The 27016-nt window shown below is 43.4% G+C and overlaps 1 protein-coding gene across 1 annotated transcript; it reads right to left on the bottom strand.

Annotated features, from left to right (window-relative positions):
* Positions 1 to 375: 375 nt before the first annotated feature.
* Positions 376 to 25970, bottom strand: LOC124551258 (gamma-interferon-inducible lysosomal thiol reductase-like). Its single transcript, XM_047126258.1, has 6 exons — positions 25815 to 25970; positions 19742 to 19891; positions 13649 to 13819; positions 9167 to 9313; positions 3086 to 3145; positions 376 to 518 (listed from the first exon to the last, which is right to left on the bottom strand). Exons 1-6 carry the CDS (start codon positions 25872 to 25874, stop codon positions 492 to 494), a joined length of 615 nt encoding a protein of 204 aa, XP_046982214.1. The 5' UTR covers positions 25875 to 25970; the 3' UTR covers positions 376 to 491.
* Positions 25971 to 27016: the final 1046 nt, after the last annotated feature.

The raw sequence follows: 27016 nt of genomic DNA, 5'->3' as shown, positions 1-27016 counted from the left end.
ATGTAAGGGGAAACTAAGAGATAGGGCACATACTGAGGTGTGAAGGAGCGTTTTAAAATGTGACAGTTTGGTGGTGGGTGCCACTGGGCAAGTGGGGAGGGTAATAATTGTGAAGGGAGACTTAAGGCTTAGCTCCAGTGACTCGAACTAGTCTATTAACAATGATTTCAGTGTAACATTTTCAAAGGATTATATGGTGTACTGCTCACTTGTCATACTCCACCTGTTCTTTTTTAGTTTGGTATCTTTCCTCAGTCCTGGTTAAGATCATTGTAAGCAGTTACTTGTATCATATTTAAAATTTGAATGGTCACAAAATGTTTTTGGGCCTTATGAATAGTTCTGTATTTAGCAACGAATGAAACAGTGACTATATATGTTCATAATAACATTTTATTTTATACAGTAATATAATGTGGGCTGACAATCAGATTCCGTGCTCTGCCATAGTCTTCTATTCCTTCGTGTTAGCCACTGGAGCGTGATTCAAGTCATGGACAAGTTGAAGGCTTCGGTTGCTGGAACAATTTGCACATTGTCAATTAGTCTTACTTCACACATTAGAGTTCTCTCAAACAATAACAATACATAATGAAATTTGGTGTATACATAAAGATTCATTGCCTGATTCTGATGGAGTTGACATATTCATTCAGTCTAATGAGTTAACAGACTAATCTACCCTTCGATTCTGTAACAATGGCACAAATCCGATAAATATATGAAACACTTTTAATCGTTTCTTAATATTGTTATGTATAATACCATGTAAAGACAAGTTGTTTTTTAAAGTTGTTAGCAAATATCTGGAAAAGTTCTTGAGTGATATACATCAAATTTTTACATGATATTTTAATAAATATTCGGACAGACATAGCTCACACATTTTTAAATATATGTGGTGTATAAAGTTAAATGCACTATACAAAGGGGAAATGTTTTTATGAAAAATTTCGAAAAGTTTTTGACCGATTTACTTCAAATTTTAACGCAATAGTCTAATAAGTGTTCAGGTAGACATAAGCTAAATATTTTTAAATGTATATGGCATACAAATATATATATGATATATATACAACTATACAGATGCGTTGCTACCGAAATTCTCGAGAAGTTCTTGACCGATTTACTGAAAATTTTGACACGATACTCTAATAATCATTCAGTCGATCATAGACTACACTTTTTGAGACAACAGTGTACAGGCACTCTATTAAAAGCGACTGCAAGAAAGAGAATGTTGTGCAGTGTTCTGCTCTGCTGTGAAAACGTGTGGTTTTGTTTTATTATTAGCAGTTAGTATTAACTACAAAAACAGGCGCTTCAACCATCAAACAAAATGTTTCTCCCGTACATATATTTTCTCTCTATATATATTTTAAGCAAAAATTGTGCTCACAACAACTTGTTTTGTTTTCCTCCTCACATTCGGTTTTCACAAAGAACAGGAAACTTTTATTGATGTCTTATCGGCATATGATTAGAATACTACTACGGAATCTGAACTTTCAATAACAATAAACGAGACTCAGAGTCTAGGAGAGGTGTTAATAGGAGGTGGACAGAGAGGGCAGGGGGAGGAAATGGACATAAATAGGAGGAAGTCGGAAATGTAAAGAGAGAGGGGGAGCAGGAGGTGTACAGAAAGAGGAGAAGAAGGAGAATAGGACGTGTATCGAATTCTCCTACATCTTTAGCAACTGCGTTACTGGGTCTGTTAGTTATATTACATTTTGTACTTATTTTGTGACCCTTTTTTTTAAAGTGGCTTGGACAATGTGAGACATGACACACTGTTATGGAATGAAACAGTATGTATACGACAGAATACTGATTTGAAAATTTACAAATATCAATACTCATAAAATTAAAGAATTATTAAAACAGAGAAAAATTATGAGAGTAGAGAAATAAACAAGACATTACAAAGGAAAGTTCATATCTACCAGAAGGAACTCCTGTACAGAATAGAAGAAGTTATTCACAAGGAAGTTTTACAACTTACATCTGAAGGCTTAGGTTGTATTATTAAATTTTCTCAATTTTTCAGTTGTGTTGGAAGGCTATTGAAACTGATTGCATTCTGTACAGTACTTGAGAAGTATCTAAATGCAAGTGTTGTCTGAGAGCCTAGAGTTCACTGAATGCATGTTGCGGTTTCACCCAGTTAAGTCAGTACTGTGAACAACAAACCCCGTGATGGAATATGTGTACAGAGATGGCAGAGTTATAATTCAGAGGCACCCGAACGATGTCTTACATGAAGTTCGTGAGCTGACGCACTAGACCAATCTGAATACCATTTTTTTGCCCTAAGAATAGTCTTGATGGGTGCACAGAGTTGTTCGAACATTTGATACCACAGAAAATAATAGAATGATAATAAAATTAAGCAAAGGAGCTAGAATGCTTCAGTGTGAGATATAGTGGAGATTGCAGCATTCGGCACCTGCGCAAGGTCTTGAACCTAAGCTCCCAAGTAAATTTTTGATCTATTCACAGTCCTAAGAATTTAAAATGGTAGATTTCACTGACTCTTTGGTCACCTTGGAACAATAATTTTTTTCTTTTACAAGAGCTATGTGCCAGAAAATGCGTGCACTGCATTTTGTGGCTGTTAAGACTTGATCCTTTCTCCGAAAGTCGTGTGCTGACATTAAACGCTGACGAGAACAGAGCTCTGTGGCAGCCCACACCTACTCCACTTTACATGACACCAATTGCACCAGGCAGATCCGAATATCCTCCCTGTTTGTTGACACTGACGCTGGAGGACAACCTTCTGTTCCCTAATGCAGATAAGAAGAGGATAAGAAGAGGATGTGTGTGTGTGTGTGTGTGTGTGTGTGTGTGTGTGTGTGTGTGTGTGTGTGTGTGCATGCGTGTGTGTATACTGGTATTTTGATCGAAATAAGTCCACTTGATAATGGGAATATCAATAAAATCGACTTATTACAGTTATTTGTCTATTTCAGTTAAATATTCTCAGCAATATAACGTAAGTCTAATATAAACTTAAGCAAATGAAATCTACCTTGATTATGAAACAAGTGTTCACTAATATTATTTCTTATATAGTACTTACCAACACTTTACAAATCTCATTCCAGAGGTTTGTGCGTAATTGTGTTTCATCGTTCTGGCTCTGAAAGCAGATAAACAGGAAGTCAGTTGAAGGTGATTACAAACACCGCTAGTGTCGAGCTAATAATCTACATTTAAATATATACGACCGTCAAAAATCAGCAATTTCTAATTTAAAAAAGAATAAATTGAAAGAAAAGGAATGAATAATTTTCATAATGTGAAAATATGTGCTGTATATGCTTCACAGAAGAGAAACAGGGTTTTGGCCACGAAAGCATAGTGTCGGGCTAAAATCGAAAGAATGACAAATACTGAAGTAGGGGAAACTTCAAATACGATATTAGATGGTTCAAATGGCTCCAAGCACTATGGGACTTAACATCTGAGGTCATCAGTCCCCTACAACTAAGAACTACTTAAAGCTAACTAACCTAAGAACATCCCGCGGCAGGATTCGAACCTGCGACCGTAGCAGCAGCGCGCGTCCGGACTGAAGCGCCTAGAACCGCTCTTCCACAACGGCCGGCCACAATATTAGAAATGACGTTTCACACACCAGTAGAATGAGCTGTGCGGAACAACCTTATTGTTGTTGTTGTGGTCTTCAGTCCTGAGACTGGTTTGATGCAGCTCTCCATGCTACTCTATCCTGTGCAAGCTGCTTCATCTCCCAGTACGTACTGCAGCCTACATCCTTCTGAATCTGCTCAGTGTATTCATCTCGTGGTCTCCCTCTACGATTTTACCATCCACGCTGCCCTCCAATACTAAACTGGTGATACCTTGATGCCTCAGACATGTCCTACCAACCGATCCCTTCTTCTAGTCAAGTTGTGCCACAAGCTCCTCTTCTCCCCAATTCTATTCAATACCTCCTCATTAGTTATGTGATCTACCCATCTAATCTTCAGCATTCGTCTGTAGCACCACATTTCGAAAGCTTCTATTCTCTTCTTGTACGAACTATTTATCGTCCATGTTTCACTTCCATACATGGCTACACTCCACACAAATACTCTCAGAAACGACTTCCTGAGATTTATATCTATACTCGATGTTAACAAATTTTTCTTCTTCAGAAACGCTTTCCTTGCCATTGCCAGTCTACATTTTATATCCTCTCTACATCTACCATCATCAGTTATTTTGCTCCCCAAATAGCAAAATTCATTTATTACTGTAAGTGTCTCATTTCGTAATCTAATTCCCTCAACATCACCCGACTTAATTCGACTACATTCCCATGTCCTCGTTTTGCTTTTGTTGTTGTTCATCTTATATCCTCCTTTCAAGACACTGTCCATTCCGTTCAACTGCTCTTCCAAGTACTTTGCTGTCTCTGACAGAATTACAATGTCATCGGCGAACCTCAAAGCTTTTATTTCTTCTCCATGGATTTTAATACCTACTCCGAACTTCTTTTGTTTCCTTTATTGCTTGCTCAATATACAGATTGAAGAACATCAGGGAGAGGCTACAACCCTGTCTCACTCCCTTCCCAACCACTGCTTCCCATTCATGTCGACTCTTATAACTGCCATCTGGTTTCTGTACAAATTGTAAATAGCCTTTCGCTGCCTGTATTTTACCCCTGCCACTTTCAGAATTTGAGAGTATTCCAGTGAACATTGTAAAAAGCTTTCTCTAAGTCTACAAATGCTAGAATCATAGGTTTGCCTTTTCTTAATCTTTCTTCTAAGATAAGTCGTAGGGTCAGTATTGCGTCACGTGTTCCAATATTTCTACGGAATCCAAACTGATCTTCCCCGAGGTCGGCTTCTACCAGTTTTTCCATTCGTCTGTAAAGAATTCGCGTTAGTATTTTGCAGCCGTGACTTATTAGACTGATAGTTTGGTAATTTTCACATCTGTCAACACCTGATTTCTTTGGGATTGGAATCATTATATTCTACTTGAAGTCTGAGGGTATTTCGCCTGTCTCGTATATCTTGCTCACTAGATGGCAAAGTTTTGTTAGGCCTGGCTCTCCCAAGGCTGTCAATAGTTCTAATGGAATGTTGTCTACCCCCGGGGCCTTGTTTTGACTTAGGTCTTTCAGTGCTCTGTCGAATTCTTCACGCTGTATCATATCTCCTATTTCATCTTCATCTACATTCTGTTCCACTTCTATAATATTGTTCTCAAGAACATTGCCCTTGTATAGACCCTCTGTATACTCCTTCCACCTTTCTGCTTTCCCTTCTTTGCTTAGAACTGGGTTTCCATCTGAGCTCTTGATATTCATGCAAGTGGTTCTCTTTTTCCCAAAGTTCTCTTTAAATTTCCTGTAGGCAGTATCTATCTTACCCCAAGTGATTTGCGCCTCTACATCCTTACATTTGTCCTCTAGCCATCCCTGCTTAGCCATTTTGCACTTCCTGTCGATCTCATATTTGAGTCGTTTGTATTCCTTTTTGCCTGCTTCATTTACTGCATTTTTATATTTTCTTCTTTCATCAGTTAAATTCAATATCTCTTCTGTTACCCAAGGATTGCTAATAGCCCTCGTCTTTTTACCTGCTTGATCCTCTGCTACCTTCACTATGTCATCGCTTAAAGCTAGCCATTCTTTTTCTACTGTATTTCTTTCCCACAGTCGTCTCAATCGTTCCTTAATGCTCTCCCTGAAGCTGTCTACAACATCCGGTTCTTTCAGTTCATCCAGGTCCAATCTCCTCAAATTCCCACCTTTTTGCAGTTTCTTCAGTTTTAATCTACAGTTCATAACCAATAGATTGTGGTGAGAGTCGACATCTGCCCCTGGAAATGTCTTACAATTTAAAACCTGGTTCCTAAATCTCTGTCTTACCATTATGTAATCTATCTGAAACCTGTCAATATCTCCAGGCTTCTTCCATGTCTACAATCTTCTTTTATGATTCTTGAACCAAGTGTTGGCTATGAATAAGTTATGCTCTGTGCAAAGTTCTACCAGGCGGCTTCCTCTTACGTTTCTTACCCCCAATCCATATTCACCCACTACATTTACTTCTCTTCCTTTTCCTACTATCGAATTCCAGTCACCCATGACTATTAAATTTTCGTCTCCCTTCACCGTCCGAATAATTTCTTTTATCTCATTATATATTTCTTCAACTTCTTCGTCATCTGCAGACCTAGTTGGCATATAAACTGTACTACTACTGTAGTAGGCGTGGGTTTCGTGTCTATCTTGGCCACAATAATGCGTTCACTATGCTGTTTGTAGTAGCCTTCCCGCACTCCTGTTTTTTTATTCATTATTAAACCTACTACCGCATTACCCCTATTTGATTTTGTATTTGTAACCCTGTATTCACCTGACCAAAAGTCTTGTGCGTCCTCCCACCGAACTTCGCTAATACCATACAGTAAAGCTGCATGGCCTTGGGAAAAATTACGGCTGTAGTTTCCCCTTGCTTTCAGCCGTTCGCAGTACCAGCACAGCAAGTGCCGATTTGGTTAGTGTTACAAGGCCAGATCAGTCAATTATCCAGACTGTTGCCCCTGCAACTACTGTAAAGGCTGCTGCCCTCTTCAGGAACCACACGTTTGTCTGGCCTCTCAACAGATACCCCTCCGTTGTGGTAGCACCTACGGTGCGACTATCTGTATCGAAGAGGCACGCAAGCCTCCCCACCAGCGGCAAGGTCTGTGGTTCATAGGGGCGGGGGGGGGGGGGGGGTGGGGGGGGGGGGGGTGGGGGGGGGGGGGACGACGACAAAACATTTTAAAGTTGTTTAAATTCTGTGTGTGTAATTAAAGCAATGGATATGACTGACAGGGTCAACAGTTTTCGGTTGTCGCTCCACATACCGCTGCCCCTTGTCCGAGACGCCGGAACTTTAGGTAAGCCCCATTTCTTCACGACATACTGAACACGACTTCATCCAAAAATTCGAATAGTTGAAGAAATTTTATTAGAGATAACGCACTGCCCCCCATCATAGCCGACAACCGAAAACTGTTGACCCTGTCAGTCATATCCATACCTACCAAAGACATAAAAAAATCAATTTACCAAAATTCACACACGACACCACACTCGTAAACTAAACCAAAAACATCACCTAACGCACCACCAGAGAGCACCACCGATCGTACCAAAACGACAGCTACAAACACGCCACTCTCACAAACTATTTTCCCACGCCGTCGTGACGTCACACACCACAACAGCCTTCCGTTGCTGCTCAAAGCCGACGGGTGGGATCGGACGCTTCGGTCGACCCCTAGGTCAAGGGAAGTGTCCGATTCCAGATGATGATGTGTTATTTGGGGAGTTTTGTGATATCGGTTTTTTTCGTCGTTTTGCGTGGGAGTGGGTGTCTAAATTTGTTTATATTTAGTATGTCCCCACCCTAAAACCCCCTATTTCCCGCGCTTGTACCGTTAGTGTCATTAGGCGTTTTGTGGAACTTGTGTGTGTTTGATTTTCGATGTATTTGTTCCTCATAATGTGTACGTAACGACTTTATATGTGCCATATTGGACTCATGGTTTATGGTCGTTTCCGCCATATTTGTGACGTCATGGGTCAAAGCAGACGGGCGGGATCGGACGCTTCCGTATTTCCAATCAAGGCACCGCTCCACTGGATGATATATGAAATTTAATGCATTCCACTTTAATTATTTACACAGCTGGTGGATAGAAAGATAACAGGAGTTTAAGACAGTTATGAAAATCAGTAATATGACCAGTTTTTAATGTGCAGGGTGTCCACAACAGTCAGCGCCAGCTCTGGAGCAGAAAAAAGGCTAGGCACCAGCTGTGTGGAATATGGATGAAGATTAATGTGAAGAAGACTAAGCCAATGATTTTTACAAGGAAATCAACGAAAATTAAAAGTAAAAATTAGTGATGAGGTAGTGGAACAAGTTGATAACTTCGGTACATAGGTTGCAAAATTGCTAGAAACATGATGTTTAATCAAGAGATAAAATTAAGGATTGCTATTGCAGAATTGTGTCTTACACAAGGAGGTGTATTTTCCATGGTCTTTTAAATAAACTGTTAAAGAAAAGATATGTGGTTTAGATGGAGTGCTATCGTCTATTGTGACGAAAAAGGAACAATACGGTGAAGAGAGTAGAAATACGTAGAAGCTTTTGAGATGTAGAAGTGGAGATGAATGGGCGGTGTGCAATGGGCAGATGTAGGAAAGAGTGTTATTGTGTTACAAAAGCTGAACGAGAAAAGACAAATACTGGAAACAGTTTAGAGGACCAAAAGAAATTGGGTAGGCCACTGCATGAGAAATGACTTTATAATAAGTAACTTCTAGAAAGCATTTCATTTCAGAGATAGAGAAACAACAGATAAAATCACAATCGAATTTGGTGTTACAGCAGAATCAGTAAACATGTTCGCATGGGGATGAAATGATGATGAGACAACACAACACCCAGTCCCTGAGCGGAGAAAATCTCCTACCCAGCCGGGAATCGAGCCCTGGCCCGTAGGACGGCAATCCGTCACGCTGACCAATCAGCTATCGGGGCTGACATCATGTAACTGATGTGGAGGTATTGAATAGAACTGGGGAGACAAGAAATTTTTGTCACAGCTTGACTGGAAGAAGGGATGAATTGATAGGGAACATTGTGAGACATTAATCGATTACGAATTTTGTACTGGAGTGGAGTGTGAGTGTGTGGGAGGGGGGGGGGGGGTGGGACGTAAATATAAATATCGTAGACGGACACAAAAGGTGAACGCAGTAAGCAGATTCTGAAGGATGTAGGTTGCAGCAGTTATTTGGAAATGAAGATGCTTGCATAGGATGGAGAAGCTTGGAGAGCTTCATCAAATCATTCTTGGGACTGAAGATGCTGACAATAACCTGCCATCTGCGAAAAGCCGCATATGGGACGAGAGCCCCATTCTCGGCGGAAGTCTCTTTCCGCAGCATTATCTCCCCAAACAGGTGCTTCAACCTTGAAGAATGCTGTGTTGTGCGGTGATAGACCTGCCTAATTAGCAGAACACATGATCGTTGTAATCATCGTAACCAAGCAATTTCACCGAAAATAAAACCTCGTTCAAATAGGCGGCGAATAAAAAGGATAATTTCCGTCGTGGTCTGTCACCCACTCACCCCGTTCAACGTGATGGTGGGTAGTTCCTCAACTCCTGGGTTCAGCTCTTTAGTTTTGTCTCCGTTCAGTTTAAGCAGTTGGCTGCCCCTCGCCGCCTTGGCGCAGTCCGCTATCGGCCTCCATTCGATCCCCAGGGTCGTGGCACACTGAAAACAAACCCAACAATAAACAACAATAAATTTTCTTGAGGGATAAAAGCGTTTATGTACAAATCCACATGGATTTACAAAGTATAACTCGTGCTGAATTTACACGCATACAAAGTATTATACAGGGTGTTACAAAAAGGTACGGCCAACTTTCAGGAAACATTGCTCACACACAAAGAAAGAAAATATGTTATGTGGACATGTGTCCGGAAACGCTTACTTTCCATGCTAGAGCTCATTTTATTACTTCTCTTCAAATCACATTAATCGTGGAATGGAAACACACAGCAACAGAACGTACCAGCGTGACTTCAAACACTTTGTTACAGGAAATGTTCAAAATGCCCTCCGTTAGCGAGGATACATGCATCCACCCTCCGTCGCATGGAATCCCTGATGCGCTGATGCAGCCCTGGAGAATGGCTTATTGTATCTCAGCCGTCCACAATACGAGCACGAAGAGTCTCTACATTTGGTACCGGGGATGCGTAGACAAGAGCATTCAAATGCCCCCATAAATGAAAGTCAAGAGGGTTGAGGTCAGGAGAACGTGGAGGCCATGGAATTGATTCGCCTCTACCAATCCATCGGTCACCGAATCTGTTGTTGAGAAGCGTACTAACACTTCGACTGAAATGTGCAGGAGCTCCATCGTGCATGAACCACATGTTGTGTCGTACTTGTAAAGGCACATGTTCTAGCAGCACAGGTAGAGTACCCCGTATGAAATCACGATAACATGCTCCATTGAGCGTAGGTGGAAGAACATGGGGCCCAATCAAGACATCACCAACAATGCCTGCCCAAACGTTCACAGAAAATCTGTGTTGATGACGTGATTGCACAATTGCGTGCGGATTCTCGTCAGCCCACACATGTTGATTGTGAAAATTTACGATTTGAACACGTTAGAATGAAGCCTCATCCGTAAAGAGAACATTTGCACTGAAATGAGGATTGACACATTGTTGGCTGAAACATTCGCAGAAGTGTACCCGTGGAGGCCAATCAGCTGCTGATAGTGCCTGCACACGCTGTACATGGTACGGAAACAACTGGTTCTCCCGTAGCACTCTCCATACAGTGACGTGGTCAACGTTACCTTGTACAGCAGCAACTTCTCTGACGCTGACATTAGGGTTATCGTCAACTGCACGAAGAATTGCCTCGTCCATTGCAAGTGTCCTCGTCGTTCTAGGTCTTCCCCAGTCGCGAGTCATAGGCTGGAATGTTCCTTGCTGCCTAAGACGCCGATCAATTGCTTCGAACGTCTTCCTGTCGGGACACCTTCGTTCTGGAAATCTGTCTCGATACAAACGTACCGCGCCACGGCTATTGACCCCGTGCTAATCCATACATCAAATGGGCATCTGCCAACCTCGCATTTGTAAACATTGTACTGACTGCAAAACCACGTTCGTGATGAACACTAGCCTGCTGATGCTACGTACTGATGTGCTTGATGCTAGTACTGTAGAGCACTGAGTCGCATGTCAACACAAGCACCGAAGTGAACATTACCTTCCTTCAATTGGGCCAACTGGCGGTGAATCGAGGAAGTACAGTACATAATGACGAAACTAAAATGAGCTGTAATATGGAAATTAAGCGTTTCCGGACACATGTCCACATAACATCTTTTGTTTATTTGTCAAGTGAACAAACTATAAGGCAAAATCAGCGAACTCAATTCTTGAAACACTAACACTGACGATATCTAAAGATAAATTTGTAGGAGCACTATCTCGGCCATTTGAAATAAAAATTGCTATTAGACAAGGGGACGGATCATCCCGTTTACTGTTTCACTGCGTTCTAGGAAAAATACACTACTGGCGATTAATATTGCTACACCATTAAGATGACGTGCTACAGACGCGAAATTTAACCGACAGGAAGGAGATGCTGTGATTTGCAAATGATTAGCTTTTCAGAGCATTCACACAAGGTTGCCGCCGGTGGCGACACCTACAACGTGCTCACATGAGGAAAGTTTCCAACCGATTTCTCATACACAAACAGCAATTGACCAGCGTTGCCTGGTGAAACGTTGTCGTGATGCCTCGTGTAAGGAGGAGAAACGCGTACCATTACGTTTCCAACTTTGATAAAGGTCGGATTGTAGCCTATCGCGATGGCGGTTTATCGTATCGCGACATTGCTGTTCGCGTTGGGCGAGATCCTATGACTGTTAGCAGAATATGGAATCGGTGGGTTCAGGAGGGTAATACGAAACGCCGTGCTGGATCCCAACGGCCTCGTATCACTAGCAGTCGAGATGAGAGGCATCTTATCCGCATGGCTGTATCGGATCGTGCAGCCACGTCTCGATCCCTGAGTCAACAGATGGGGACGTTTGCAAGACAACAACCATCTGCACGAACAGTTCGACGACGTTTGCAGCAGCGTGGGCTATTACCTCGGAGACCATGGCTGCGGCTACCCTTCACGCTGCATCACAAATAGGAGCGCCTGCAATGGTGTACTCAATGACGAACATGGGTGCACGAATGGCAAAACGTCATTTTTTCGGATGAATCTAGGTTCTGTTTACAATATCATGATGGTCGCATTCGCGTTTGGCAACATCGCGGTGAACGCACATTGGAAGCGTGTATTCGTCATCGCCATACTGGCGATGGTATGGGGTGCCATTGGTTACACGTCTCGCTCACCTCTTGTTCGCATTGACGGCACTTTGAACAGTAGACGTTACATTTCAGATGTGTTACGACCCGTGACTCTACCCTTCATTCGATCCCTGCGAAACCCTACATTTCAGTAGGATAATGCACGGACGCATGTTGCAGGTCCTGTACGGGCCTTTCTCGATGCAGAAAATGTTCGACTGCTGCCCTGGCCAGCACATTCTCCAGATCTCCCACCAATTGAAAACGTCTGGTCAATGGTGGCCGAGCAACTGGCTCAATACGCCAGTCACTACTGTTGATGAACTGTGTTATCGTGTTGAAGCTGCATGGGCAGCTGTACCTGTACACGCCATCCAAGCTCTGTTCGATTCAATGCCCAGGCGTATCGAGGCCGTTATTACGGCCGGAGGTGGTTGTTCTGGGTACTGATTTCTCAGGATCTATGAACCCAAATTGTGTGAAAATATAATCACATGTCAGTTCTAGTATAACATATTTGTCCAACGAATACCCGTTTATAATCTGCATTTCTTCTTGGTGTAGCCATTTTAATGGCCAGTAGTGTAGTAAGGATCTAGAATTTGGAGCTAGAAAGATCGCAAAATTGAATCAATAATTCCACGAAGGAAGACACATGGAATTAAGGTAAACTGCCTGGCTTTTGGAGCCGATTTTGGAACACAAGAGACAGAGTTATTCAAATGAATCTTCTGGAAGAAGTAGTGAAAAATCTGGTCTCAAAATTTAAGTTGAAAAAAAACCAAATTCATACCAAATATAAAAAAATGCACCAAAATTCATAGAAAAACAGGTAGGTAAAATAGAGCGAGTAAGTAAATTTAAATATCTGGGAGAAGCTATACAATAGAAGGAACTAGAAAATTTTGAAATATATGTAAGAGGTAACGATAAGGAGGGAGCATATGATCTGACAAAGGATACTTACAACAAGAAATACATATCTAGAAAAACAAAACTAAAATACATTACCATAATAATACTACCAGAATATTATATGGATCTTAATGCCTAACAATGAACTATAAGCTGGATAGGAGAGAGGTCCCTGGAAGATGCATTGTTGAAAAAAATGATGGACGCAATACAAACTACAGAAACCTGGAAAATGATAAGTAGGGAGGAGATCGACAAAAATACAAAGGAAATATCAGAAGCAATGGTTACAAGAAGATTAATCTTTTTTGGACACCTCTACCGAATAAATGAGAACAGGCTCGCGAAATAAATGTTTCTGTATTTCTGGAAGAAGAAATCACAACAGCATGAATTATAGAAATAAGGAAAGGAGTAGAAAAAAAATTAGAATAAAAAATCAGAAATAGCAGAACCAAATCTTTTTAACAATAAAATACTACATTCAGAAGGCTTTCAGTGGAAATAAAATAAGAAATTCGGAACAACATGGAAAGAAGAAAGGAGAAGGCAACATAGGGAGAAGGTGAAGGAGTACTGCAATAACAGAATACAAGGAAAGGAGAGGGCCTGAATTTATTACGTGCCCGCAGCTGGTTAATTAGAAGATAAAAAACTATAAAAATAAGAAGCAATATCTGCAAGGCTACAAAGGCGGGGAGCGCTTGGTTAAGTCGTTCTCACCGCCCGAGCTCAGCCAATCTGAGTCGACTGAACGATAATCGATGCGAATTCACGGCTGGCTTACCTCAGTCAGAATTGCTTCTGGGTCTGTCTGGTTGCGGATCGTGCACTCCGCCAGCCTTAGCAGCGAGTTCTGGTCTTGGACGAGGGCTACGGCACACGAGTGGATTTTGAGTCCTTCACACTCCTTTTCACCGTGCTCGCATATGAAAGTGATAGGATTCGTGCTATTAACCTGTGAAAGTAAAAGCAATTGACACACACAGTCTGTAATAAACACAAGCAAGTAAAAACTGCATAAGTTAGTAACAAAGTTAAGAGAATCTTCCGTCATTTCTTGGTGCTTTTCATTAATTAGTAACAAGTCATCGAATCTGTAGCTGAGTTTCTGTACACTGCTAAAAAAACAAAAAAGAAAAAAATTCACACACCTGGAAAGACGACGTCGATTTCCATCCGTGACGGCATATGAGACCTGGGATACACTCATGCTCATAAATTGAAGATAATGCTGATACGTGATGAAACAACGCTCTGGTGGGCGCTTTGCGGGTTTAAATCACCTCCGGATAAGACCATGCGGTGCATTTGACCTGCGGTCATCGCACGATGGCGCTGGCAGCAGTCCACATACGCAGAGGTGTGTTGGTGCATGTCAGAGTACGGTGCAGCGAATAAGTGTGCAGACGTTTTCAGACGTGCTAATGGTGACTGTGTGCTCAAAATGGCTCAAAGAGCACATATTGATGACGTTAGGAGGGGTCAAACACAGCAGGTCGTAGCACAGGCCGTCCGTGTGCCGCAAAGTGTGATGTCAAGATTATGGCAACGATTCCAGCAGGCAGGAAACATGTCCAGGCGCTACAGTACGGGACGTCCACAGTGTACAAGAAGACCAATATCTCACCATCAGTGCTCGCAGACGGCCACGGAGAACTGCAGGTAGCCTTGCTCGGGACCTTACCGCAGCCACTGGAACAGTTGTCTCCAGACACACAGTCTACAGAAGACTGAACAGACATAATTTATTCGCCCAGAGACCTACAAGGTGGATTCCACTGACCCCTGGTATCAGGAACACAGTACAACGTCACTGGAACAGTGGTCCTAGGTTATGTTCACGGACGAGTTCAGGTATAGTCTGAACAGTACACCCCTGCATGTCTTTGACAGGGGAGCTGTGACAGGTCAGGTGAATCGGGACGTAATTTTGCACCAGTATGTCCGCCTTTTCAGGAGTGCAGTGGGTCCCACCTTCCTCCTGATGGATGATAACGCACGGCCCCACGGAGCTGCCATCGTGGAGGAATACCTTGAAACAGAAGATATCAGGCGAATGGAGTGGCCTGCCTGTTCTCTAGACCTAAACCCCATCGAGCACGTCTGGGATGCTCTCGGTCGACGTATCGCTGCTCGTCTTCAAACCCCTACGACGCTTCCGGAGCTCCGACAGGCACTGGTGCAAGAATGAGATGCTACACCCCAGCAGCTGCTCGACCACCCGATCCAGAGTACGCCAACCCGTTGTGCGGCCTGTGTAGTGTGCATGGTGGTCATATCCCATACTGATGTCGGGGTACACGCTTAGGAAACAGTGGCGTTTCGTAGCACATGTGTTTCTGGACAGTTTTCTCAACTTATCACCAATAGCGTGGACTTACAGATCTGTGTCGTGTGTATTCCCTATGTGCCTATGCTATCAGCGCCAGTTTTTCATAGTGCCACGTTGTGTGGCACCACATTCTTCAGTTATCCTTAATTTATGAGCGTGAGTGTAGATGTACTGACACTGAATGTTATCCCACAGCAAGTGGCGCAGCTACGAGAGCGCCGTCTGTCTCTACACTCTAATCGGGAATGCTCCCACCCAGAAGGCTCAGTATGGTGCAAAAGTGTGAAGCAGGCAGGCAACCATGCCACGGACAGGCTCTCGTGCCACCTACAGCCAAATGAGCGTGAGTGACAGGGATCAGACCGTGGCGGGATGGTTCTTTTGGAGAATTACCACACACGTTGGACGTGCTGCGTCAGTTGTATAACGATGCTGACATCAGCAGTCACGTGAACGTTCTCATGAACCGTAGGTGACGTTCTGGACGTTGACGCAGCGCAGACGCCCACCAGTATCGTGGTATTGCAAGGGCAGCAGAGGCGAATGGTACAGCTACCAAGTGGCTCATGAGAAAGCTTGTGAGCCCAGACGTGTCAACAAGAACTGTTGCGAACTGTTTATCAGCAGTGGGGACAGGTACACGATTCGCGTGGTGTCGTCAGAAGATCGCTCGGGAGAGGAAATTGTGCGCCGTGGTCTTGAGCAATGAAGGTTTCATGGGACTGGAAGAAGGCCCAGTCATAGCAATCTATAAGAAAGGGTAGAAAATCGGATGCACATAGTTACTGGCCCGTTTCACTGAAATCGATTTGTTGTGTTCAGACGTAATGACCTTTCTAGACTCTGAGAAGCTGATCTGCAGAAACCAGCACGGTTTTAGGAAAAAGCGGTCATGCGAGACACAGCTGGCCCTCTTTGTGCATGATATACAACAGGCTCTAGATACCAACTCCTAGGTAGATACCATATTTCTCGACTTTCGAAAGGCGTTCGACTCATTTTCGCACTGTCGCTTGCTCCAAAAAGTGCGCGCTTACGGTTTATCCGATGAGATATGCGATTGGATAGAACGTTTTCTAACAGACAGGGAGCACTATATCGTCCTGATCACGGAGACTTCAACAGAAACAAGGGTAACTTCAACTGTGCCCCAGGGCAGCGTAATAGGTTCGCTGCTTTTTGCGATTTACATGAACGATATGGTTGATGGTATTGACTGTTTGCCGATGATGCTGTAGTCTACAGGAAAGTAGTATCAAACGAAAGTTGTGAACATATCAATGAGGATTTGCAGAAAATAAATGCGTGATGTAATGACTGGAGAGTTGCTGCCCCATCATGTCTCATTTGTGCTCGACTGGAGACAGATCTGGTGTTCGAGCAGGTCAAGGCACATGTCGACATTTTGCACAGCATGTTCGTTTACAACAGCGGTATGTGGGCGAGCGTTGTCCTGTTGGAAAACACTCTCTGGAATGCTGTTCATTAATGACAGCATGACAGGCCGAATCACCAGGCTGCGTACAAATTTGCAGTCAGGGTGCGTGGGATGACCCCGAGAGTGCTCCTGCTGTCATTTGAAATCGAACCCCAGACCGTAACTCCAGGTGTATGTAAAGTGTGCCTAGCTCGCAGACAGTCTGGTTGAAAGTCCTCCATTGGGATCCTCCTAACGAACGAATGGCCATCGCTGGCACCGAGAGAGAGAACCAGCTTTCATCGACAAACACAACAGACCTCCACCCTGCCCTCGAATGAGTACTCACTTGGCACCACTGAAGTCGCAAATGGTGGTGGTTCGGGATCATTGGAATGCACGCTACATGCCGTGCGGGTCGGAGATGTCCTTCAAGTATCCACCTGTAACAGTTGTGCCAACTGCTGCTCAGATTTCTGCTGCAGATGCAATGCGCCATAGCCATACTCCAAACACGATGGTCTTCCCTCTCGGTAGAGCCAAGTGGCTGTCCAGAGCATGGTCGTACATTCTCGTGACCAGCGCTGCCAGTAATTATGTTCAGTGGCTGAAATATCGCAGAAGGAACGTCCAGCTTCTCGAATCGTCAGAGACGAGGGTATGGAGTCCCCCATGGAAGAGTAGGTGGACCACTCTTATTCTCCACACACAAAAACGTCCCGACGAACAGGGTGAGCACCAATTAACAACTGTTTGCTGATGTACAGGAAGATGGCGAGTACGGGAGGCGGGTGCGAATAGCCTCCAACTCCGTATGAACATGCCTCTCAAGGCACAGCGGCACCGACCGACCGCTGTGTCATCCTCAGCCGTTAGGTGTTACTGGAAGCGGATGTGGAATGGCATTTTGTCAGCACACCACTCTCCTGGCCGTTGTGAGTTTCCGTGACCAGAGCCGCTACTGCTCAGTCAAGAAGCTCTTAAACTGGCTGTTGTGTACATAGTTCCGCGTTTTCAGCGCGTACACAATTTTCCCACTAGAGCGCGCCCCGCTAAGCACAACAGTGCAGGCGCAGCGCTCGTCCGTCTCCACACTACGAGATGGCGCTGCCTTAGAGATGGACCAAATTCTGCTTCTGCCGATCTGTGTATTAATATGTAACGCAGCCAATGAGATTGCTGCTAACGTAGAACCTTTTCTCCTCGCGGATCACACTCGCGCAGTGATACATGAACGCGCGAGGTTTTATAACGAGTGTACAGACCTCCGATTAGTCAGTCTGTACCAGTCTGCATTTGTCTGCACCAGTCTGTACCAGTCTATAGTCAAGTTTCAGTCTGCGCCTAATAAGATTACCATATTCCTGTAGACAGCTTGAAGATAAATGAATACACACTTTTGTCAAGTATCAGATATATGTGAGAATAAGATTAACGTACCAAGACCAAAGGAACTTCAGATTGTCAATTGTAAACAGCATCCAAAATCAAGTTACGTAATGTGTATGCTTTTTATTATTTTAATAAATGTGTGTGAAAATTAATCAAGTTCTGAAACTTTCTGCCAGATTAAAACTGTGTGCCCGACTGAGACTCGAACTCGGGACCTTTGCCTTTCGTGGGCAAGTGCTCTACCAACTGAGCTACCGAATCACGACTTACAACCGGTACTCACAGCTTTACTTCTGCCAATACCTCGTTTCCTACCTTCCAAACTTTACAGAAGCTCTCCTGCGAATCTTGCAGAACCAGCACTCCTGAAAGAAAGGATATTGCGGAGACATGGCTTAGCCACAGCGTGGGGGATGTTTCCAGAATGAGATTTTCACTCTGCAGCGAAAGGCAAAGGTCCCGAGTTCGAGTCTCGTTCGGGTACACAGTTTTAATCTGCCAGGAAGTTTCATATCAGCGCACACTCCGCTGCAGAGTGAAAATCTCATTCTGGTAATCAAGTTCTGTTTAAAGTTGGTCACCGTCAATCTGCTACTCTAAGCGTGCAAGTGGCATTTCTATCTTCTGACCTAACGGCAGAAGATAAACACGCCACGATAAGACCACGAGACATATTGCTGACACTCGCCTACTTCGTTAGAGCGACGAGTCAAATAATCTGATGGTGTGTGTACCGAAGGTCTTACAGTACGCACTCCACACTGGCCTCACAGGCTGATTGCACACTGTTTGCCAACAGTGTTCAGCAGACCCCAAATGGTCACCCACCCGAGCGGTAGCCAAGTCCGACAGCGCTAAGCTTCGGTGATCCGGTGGGAACCGATGTTACCACTGTGGCAACGCCATTCGACGCTAAGTGGTTAGACACAGGGAGTGCTTCTTCGTACAGCCGGGCAGGTGGATTTGGCATTCTCCAGGCTGAAGTGAGTTGTGTCTGGGCTAGTGGTCGTCCCACCGTAGAACCTCCTGGAGCGTCGCTGTGCTGTGGAAAATGGTTTGGATCCACATTTGCCTTGGACAGTAATTTATTTCTTGACTAGTCAGGTGTTTTTTTATTGGGAAGATGGCTGATTATGTGGGTAATACCCATTTTCATGCTTTGCAATTCCTTATGCTTTTACTTGTGGCGCTGTTCGCTGTGTATTTTAGGAAGTGCCTTTTAAGCTGTGATATTAAGATATGTGTTACCTTCATTTTTTTAAGAAAGGAAAAGGAAATACAAAACGTTCCAGCTGATTTCCTATCAAGTGTTATTTAAGGTGTCTGTTTCTGGCGTAAGCTTGATCTTGATAAGGAATGAGCTCTTTCTATGATGGTAAGACTGAAATGTGTCGAATTTTTTCATTTTGAGAATACTATAAGGCATATAGGAAGTCGTTTTTCTAGCGCTCTGTCTGTGGGTGGAACAGCAAAGGAAAAGAGTACCAGTGGTACAAAATACCTTCCGCCATGCACCGTAGAGTGGTTGGCGGGCTATGTATGTAGATGCAAATGTATGGAGTAGAATGTGCTGTCCTCTGCAGCAGGTGTGTGTGTGTGTGTGTGTGTGTGTGTGTGTGTGTGTGTGTGTGTGTGTAATGTAACACTAACGAGTGGTGTGAAATAAAGCTTTATGTGTAGTTTACTGTGTTTCAATCGTCTTAAACAGTAGAAAGTAGAGAGAAACTGTTACTTACCACAGTGTTGCCAAATGGGACCAGTGTAACGGTGATACGATCTGGAGCATATCCATAAGTCGGAAGCAGCTTGTTTATGAAGAATTCTCTGCACGCTGGGCTTAGCGTTTCATAGTAGACGCCAACTGTCGCTGTGTTATCAGCAAATACCTGTAACATAATATCTTCCGTAACGACTGGCAGTACACATACATGATGAAACTGCCTTACACGATAAAACGCACTGAAGACGGACAAAGGCAAGAGTCTGGTTGTGAATTCCCTGGCGTAGGTAAAAGTCGTGTACGGCAGTCGCTTAGTGAACAAAATAAGAATGTCGACCAGATTTGTGATGGATTCAGGACTTATTAGCGGATACAACTTTGCACGGCGCTCTGAACGGAGCAGAATTATTAAATGTGGAAGTACCCTAAGGGAGCCCACCTGGCTAGCCACGCGGTCTGTTGCGCTGCTTCCCGAGCGGGAAGGCATGCCGGTCCTCGGTACAGGCGTGCTAATCTCCTCAATTTCGCGCATCTGGAGAAATCTTGTGCTCTTGGATGGATACTGCACAGCGGTTACGTGCTCGATTCGCTGTGTTCCTTTACGAAACGTCGAAAGTAGAGGTATTCTTCTGGTCAGCTGCAGATTAAATTGGTGACGGTGGCCGGCCGGAGTGGCAGAGCGGTTCTAGGCGTTACAGTCTGGAACCGCGCGACCGCTACGGTCGCAGGTTCCAATCCTGCCTCGGGCAAAAATGTGTGTGATGTCCTTAGGTTAGTTAGGTTTAAACAGTTCTAAGCTCTAGGGGACTGATGACTTTAGATGTTAAGTCCCATAGTGCTCAGAGCCATTTGAACCATTTTTGAAGAACCAATACCCAGTGCAGATTTTTGCCAAGAGCAAGATTTATATGTTGTAGTTTCGTTTTCGAAATGTGGAAATAGAGTGCGCCCAGGTAATTACTACTTCTCCCATATTCCATGCAATGCCCAATGTGAATGTAAAACGTCAGTTGTTTCCCGGTAGAAACAAGATTGTATTTAAAGCGGAATTTTATGTGGTCATGCAACAGAGCGGTTTCAAATTGTTCTGTTGTGACACGTGTTCTATCGATACTTATTAATGCCGACTGTAAAGTACGCAGAACATCTGCAACTCCAGCATTCCAGTCCTCGGCCAGTTTGGTCGTTTCGCACGCCACTCTGGCCCGCACTCAGTGTCGCTGGTAGATGGCGCGGTTGCTCAGTCGGTCGTGGAGTAACGGCTACTCTCCTCGTTTTACTGTCACTGTTAATGCATGTCACCAAACCGAATATCGCATTAGAGTGATTTTGGGCCGCCCTATCGAGTGAGGACGAAAAATTCTGCTTTAAGAAATGATTTCTGTTTATACTGGGAAACAGACAAAGTTTGGTGCAGCATGAAAAACATGATGAGCAGTACTTGTTTGGGCTGACTCCTGCTAGACATTGCGAAAAATGCCAACATAACTGTTGTAAGGTGTCAGGCAAATCCAACACCTTCCATGAAAACCCTGACATGATAGATAATCCGGCAGTATGTCACATAGCTCCGAATAAATCCTGACATTAAATAATACGATCAACAAGTGAGCAAATGGAATACCACAGACTAACACTAGAACGCCTAAATGCATGTGATACATTCCCACTGTGAAACAGACGCAGTTCCGAGGGAAGAAACGGGAACAGAAGCCAAGAGCAGACCGTGTTAAGCTAGAAGGCCCGATGATAAGGGACGGACATCCACATCGCGGCTGACCGCCAGGACCACCCCCCCCCCCCCCAGCCCATGTTAAAAGATAGAGCCTTCCAGAAGAACAGTATAGATCTTACTGTAACACTAAAAGGGCTACATCAGCTGAAAGTTTTAGCGTGAGACTATACGCGTCTCTGTTACGTTGCAAACATTAAAAACATTTCCCCACCACGAAAAATATGTTTCTCATTGGATAGACAGAACTTTTGTACGCAGAGCTTAAGGTTAACATTGAGACCCTGATTGGTCAGTTGAAAACACAGCCAGATAGCTTTTCTTAAACCAACTTCAGTAAATTGTAGTAAGGAGAAGTTAGAGAGAGTTGCTTCCGAGACAGCGAGGTGTGTGGAGCTGCGCCGCCCGCCGCACCCTGACGCTGCCTAACCAACGACAAGGTAATGAACACACGCGATGCCGCATAAGAGTCATAAGGCTTCACTCAGAACTGCAGAAGTCTCATCTGTTACATCCCCTTTTTGCGTAATACTAGTGTCGATCGTCAATTAAAGCTCATGGTATACACATTTGCCATTAGAAGTTAAAATCTGAAACCCAATGATTTTTCTGTTATATAATTATTGAGAAGCCACATCAGCCACTGTAATTTACGACAAGTTAAATAAGTAACTAAACATAATTGAGGGTCACTGTAGACCGTTTTGATAGTTTTCTCTTTTATGAAACTTAACTCAAACATAGATTATAGATGTGATAGGTCATCCTTCGATCCATTGTAGAACTTGGAAACCCATTCAGGGAATATTCGTTCAAATTTTTGTTGAATGCAGTTGGTTTTTATCATCCTGTATTAAAATATTTCCTTTTATCAATAGTGCAATTTATAAACAATGTTTTGTGAGTAGAATAAAATTTCCAATGGTAAACTTAATTGCAAACTAAAAATAGGAAAGCCTTGAACCCCTTCCACTACATTTAGTTAGTATTAAGATTGTTTTACAGGGAGTGTAGTGGAGCTGACGCTGAAATCATTAGGTATTTGATTATATCATCGCTAGTCTCACTGAACTCTTCTGAACTCTACATGTCATGTGTGGTCTGGCGTCTCCTTACCAGCAACAGGTCCCATGTTCAAACTAGTCAATTCCCTAAAAAACACGCTCAGAGCGTCGTTGCGCGAAAGTCGTAGGGAGACACGACTTAGAACAAACAGACACCACGCAGAATGTTAGACTGTTCGTAGGAGTCCGTGCTGGAAAATGATCTTCGACCAAAATAGACCATACTGTAAAGCAGATCAAATTGTTACGTAATGTGATTTCTTCATATTCTTGAATCATTTTTAATAAACAAAACATTTTGACAATTTCAGTTATTAACTGTATGAAAATGCAAGTCGTTAAAACAAATTAAAATTCCTTACCAAAATGTGTAAGATCGAATAGAAAAAATACTTTTTTTTATTTCTCTATCTACCTACGTTTTTCAGGATATATCGTTTCTTATCTCTCTGCAAATTATAGTTCATTTTCATGCGATTAGTGAGTGGAAACAAAAACATTTTATTTTCATTTAGACGAAAATGGTCAAATGTGTGTGAATTTCTAAGGGACCGAACTGTTGAGGTCATTGGTCCCTAGACTTACACACTACTTAAACTAACTTATGCATGAACAACACACACACACACACACCCATGCCCGATGGAGGACTCGAACCTCCGGCGGGAGGGGCTGTGTAAACCGTGACACGGCGCCTCAAACCACGCGGCCACTCCGTGCGGCTTCATTTACACAATTATGACACAATATCTTTGGTTGAAATTTCCATTTCATAGTAAACTAGCTTACCACCCGCTGCTTTGCTTATGTAGACTGTATGGTCTCAACAGTTTTTTTTTTTTATTTAATGGAATTATGTTTTTCACAAAACGCAACATCACCTAAACTTTCCACGCTAATTTCAGCCATAGAAGCAGAGTCTTTTCCGGATGCGCTTCTGACCAAAAAGCGGTTTTGGTAGCTGGAGCCGGAGCTCCTTGTTGAACTTGCCTTATGAGTTCTCGTGGTGGCAGTTTCATAGAGAGTCTCATCCCCTAACATACTTTTTCTTACAAGCCACAAACCGATTTTCATAAATTTAAATTAAAAGAAAATTTTTTATATGACGAAATACTTTCATAAAAATTTCATTCCCTATATCACTATGTCGGCAACGGCCTTTCCGCAGTGGATACACGGAATCCCGTGAGATCACCGAAGTTAAGCGCTGCCGCGCGTGGCTGGCACTTGGATGGGTGACCATCCAGCTGCCATGTGCTGTTGCCATTTTTTGGGGTGCACTCAGCCTCGTGATGCCAATTGAGGAGCTACTCGACCGAATAGTAGCGGCTCCGGTCAAAGAAAACCATCATAACGACCGGCAGAGCGGTGTGCTGACCCACGCCCCTCCTATCCGCATCCTCCACTGAGGATGACACGGCGGTCAGATGGTCCAGATGGGCCACTTGTGACCGGAAGACGGAGTGCATACATCACTGTGTCAGAGGTTGTATTTCCAAAAAAAAACTCTGAAAAACATATTTTTTTTATTTGTAACTGACAAGCGCAATACAAATTTTCACAGCTTTAGCTTTGAAAATTTTTTCATAGTGACACGTTTTATTTCCATAAAAGCTTAGGGGTTGAACTTCGAAATAGACAGAAACACTTATTTTTTAGTTCTAAGTTGCAAGTCAAACTCCAATTTTCATTGATTTAAATTGCTCTGGTACTTCTTTAATAATGATTTATTTTCAAGAAAGCTTTCATTCACAGTTAGACCTCCATGCAACATCCGCCCCGTTAGTAGCCGGCACGGTAGCTCAGCGTGTTCGGTCAGAGGGTTAGCTGCCCTCTCCAACAAAAAAACTGAGTTAATCGATCAACAACGAACTTCAAACGGATGTCTTACGACGTCCGCCCCGAGCAGACGCAACGAACAAAAGTGAACAAAATGAGATTTTTAAAAAAAAAATAAAAAATAAAAAAAAAAAAAAGTGGTCAGCGCAACGGACTGTCATTCCAAGGGGACTGGGTTCGATTCCCGCCTGGGTCGGAGATTTTGTCCGCTCAGGGACTGGGTGTTGTGTTGTCTCTATCATCGTCATCTAATCCCCATCGACGCGCAAATCGCCGAACCGGCGGAAACTCAAAAGACTTGCACCAGGCGACCGGTCTACCCCACGGGAGGCCCTAGTCACACGACGACTCCATTTACCTCCATAGGAGTTAAATTTCCGCAATTGCTAAAACACGTATTTCTCTATTTATGATCAAGAAACCATTCTGCAATTTTAGTTGCTGGATACTTAGCAGTGATAGGAAATCTTTTAATCTTCAATTCCGACTTTTCCGTACTTTCATTTTACTTCCTTTTTTTTGACTACTGGCCACTAAAATTGCTACACCACATAGTTGTCATGCTACAGATGTGAAATTTAACCGACAGGAAGAAGATGCTGTGATATGCAAATAATTAGCTTTTCAGAGCATTCACACAAGGTTGGACCCGGTGGCGACACCTACAACGTGCTGACATGAGGACAGTTTTCAACCGATTTCTCATACACAAACAGCAGTTGACCGGCGTTGCCTAGTGAAACGTTGTTGTGATGCCTGGTGTAAGGAGGAGAAATGCGTACCATCACGTTTCCGACTTTGATAAAGATCGGATTGTAGCCTATCGCGATTGCAGTTTATCGTATCGCGACATTGCTGCTCGCGTTGGTCGAGATCCAATGACTGTTAGCAGAATAGGGAATCGGTGGGTTCAAGAGAGTAATTCGGAACGCCGTGCTGGATGAACTGTGGTATCGTGTTGAAGCTGCATGGGCAGCTGTACCTGTACACGCCATCCGAGCTCTGTTTGACTCAATGCCCAGGCTTATCAAGGCCGTTATTACGGCCAGGGGTGGTTGTTCTGGGTACTGATTTCTCAGGATCTACGCACCCAAATTGTGTGAAAATGTAATCACATGTCAGTTCTAATATAATATTTTTGTCCAGTGAATACCCGTTTATCATCTGCATTTCTTCTTGGTGTAGCAATTTTAATGGCCAGTAGTGTACTTATTCATTTGAGATCTGTTGCATACTGCATTAGAAAATAGATGTATGGGCACTAATCTAATTCTATAGGAAGTAAATTTGGTTATGCGATTCCATGAGGATCCGTTTGTTAGGCATCAAGTATCTTGCAAATTTTTTTTTCATTGTCTTGATAAAATTGTATGGAGAAACAAGCGCCCATCACTTTTACAGTGATCCTCGAATTTCCTGCTAAGGAACGAAGGAAGACATTGGGAAGTACTTACTTGTGCGTGAAACAAGATGGCGAGACCGAACGCAGAGAGAACACCCCGTGGCAGAAACATCTTGGCGGTGTGGCGGCGGCGACAGTCCAGGGAAGAAGGGCAGCTCTGTCCATTTATACGCTGCCCGCCGGCTGGTGTGCGTCGGAAAGTAAACAAAACCTCACCGACGGGTGTTGCGGAGAAACGCGGGTGCAGACCTTGACCCGCGACTCGCAGCTGCGTCGAGGTGACTCCGTGCCAAGCAGGAAAACCTGTAATCTCTCGCGAGGCGATAACACACCCCGCTACAGAGGTCAGCAGACTTGTTCCATTGCGGAGCGGATAACTGGCAAACTCACGCGATCGAAGACCGCACCGTCCTTTAGGCAAGCCAGAACGGAAGCTCGCAAAAACCACAGAATAACACTCGATCATAAAAAGACACTGGTCTGTGTCATTTCCATAGAGAAGTTTGCGTTCTGCCACGGGTGACATCTTAACAGAGAGAAACAAAGTAACAAGATATCAGTACCAGACGAGGAAAATTATGCATAACTCAATGACGTCAGTGTATGATTACATTTTCCAATCAACGGTGCCATAAAACCCTTTCCTTAAAATTAAACCAATAAACAGCGCTCGGTCGCAAAATTATTTGACCTAGGTTTCGGTCACTTCTAAGAGTGCCTTCATCAGAAATAAAAAATTGAAACTGGCCTATAACATGAGTGCAAAGTTTTAGAGAAAAAATGTTTTTATAAGTTTAAGTACTGACTAGCAGTATAAAAAGAAAGGGCACAGTACTTACATGTCACGTATAAAGTAAATATTAAGCGATAAAGCTTTAGTCACAGAATTCTGAAATGGAAACCATAGACGGCAACCCACTGCAGGCTGCTCACACCTATCGAGCTGCAGTAGCATCAGACTGAGGCGCCAGGCAGGTGAACATTACGCCAAAAGTGCCATCTAGTAGCCGCAAATACAAACAGGCTTCTTAACATTCGAAATGTAGACAGGCGAATATTGTGATGAACATTATTTAATATATGAAGTAAGAGGCAATATTTTATCTGTCAGCAGCAGACATGGTAACAATTTGTCTACATAAGAGTCTAGCAGTACAGTTTAAAGGCTGAAAACGCCATTAAAGAATTACAAAGGGAGCTGAATAACTCAGCGAGTAGAAATAACGATGTAATATGGAATGTAGATAATATAAA

This window comes from Schistocerca americana, chromosome 9 (assembly GCF_021461395.2).
Source record: "Schistocerca americana isolate TAMUIC-IGC-003095 chromosome 9, iqSchAmer2.1, whole genome shotgun sequence".
Taxonomy (NCBI): Eukaryota; Metazoa; Arthropoda; class Insecta; order Orthoptera; family Acrididae; genus Schistocerca; species Schistocerca americana.
This window is presented reverse-complemented; position numbering and strand designations above follow the sequence as displayed.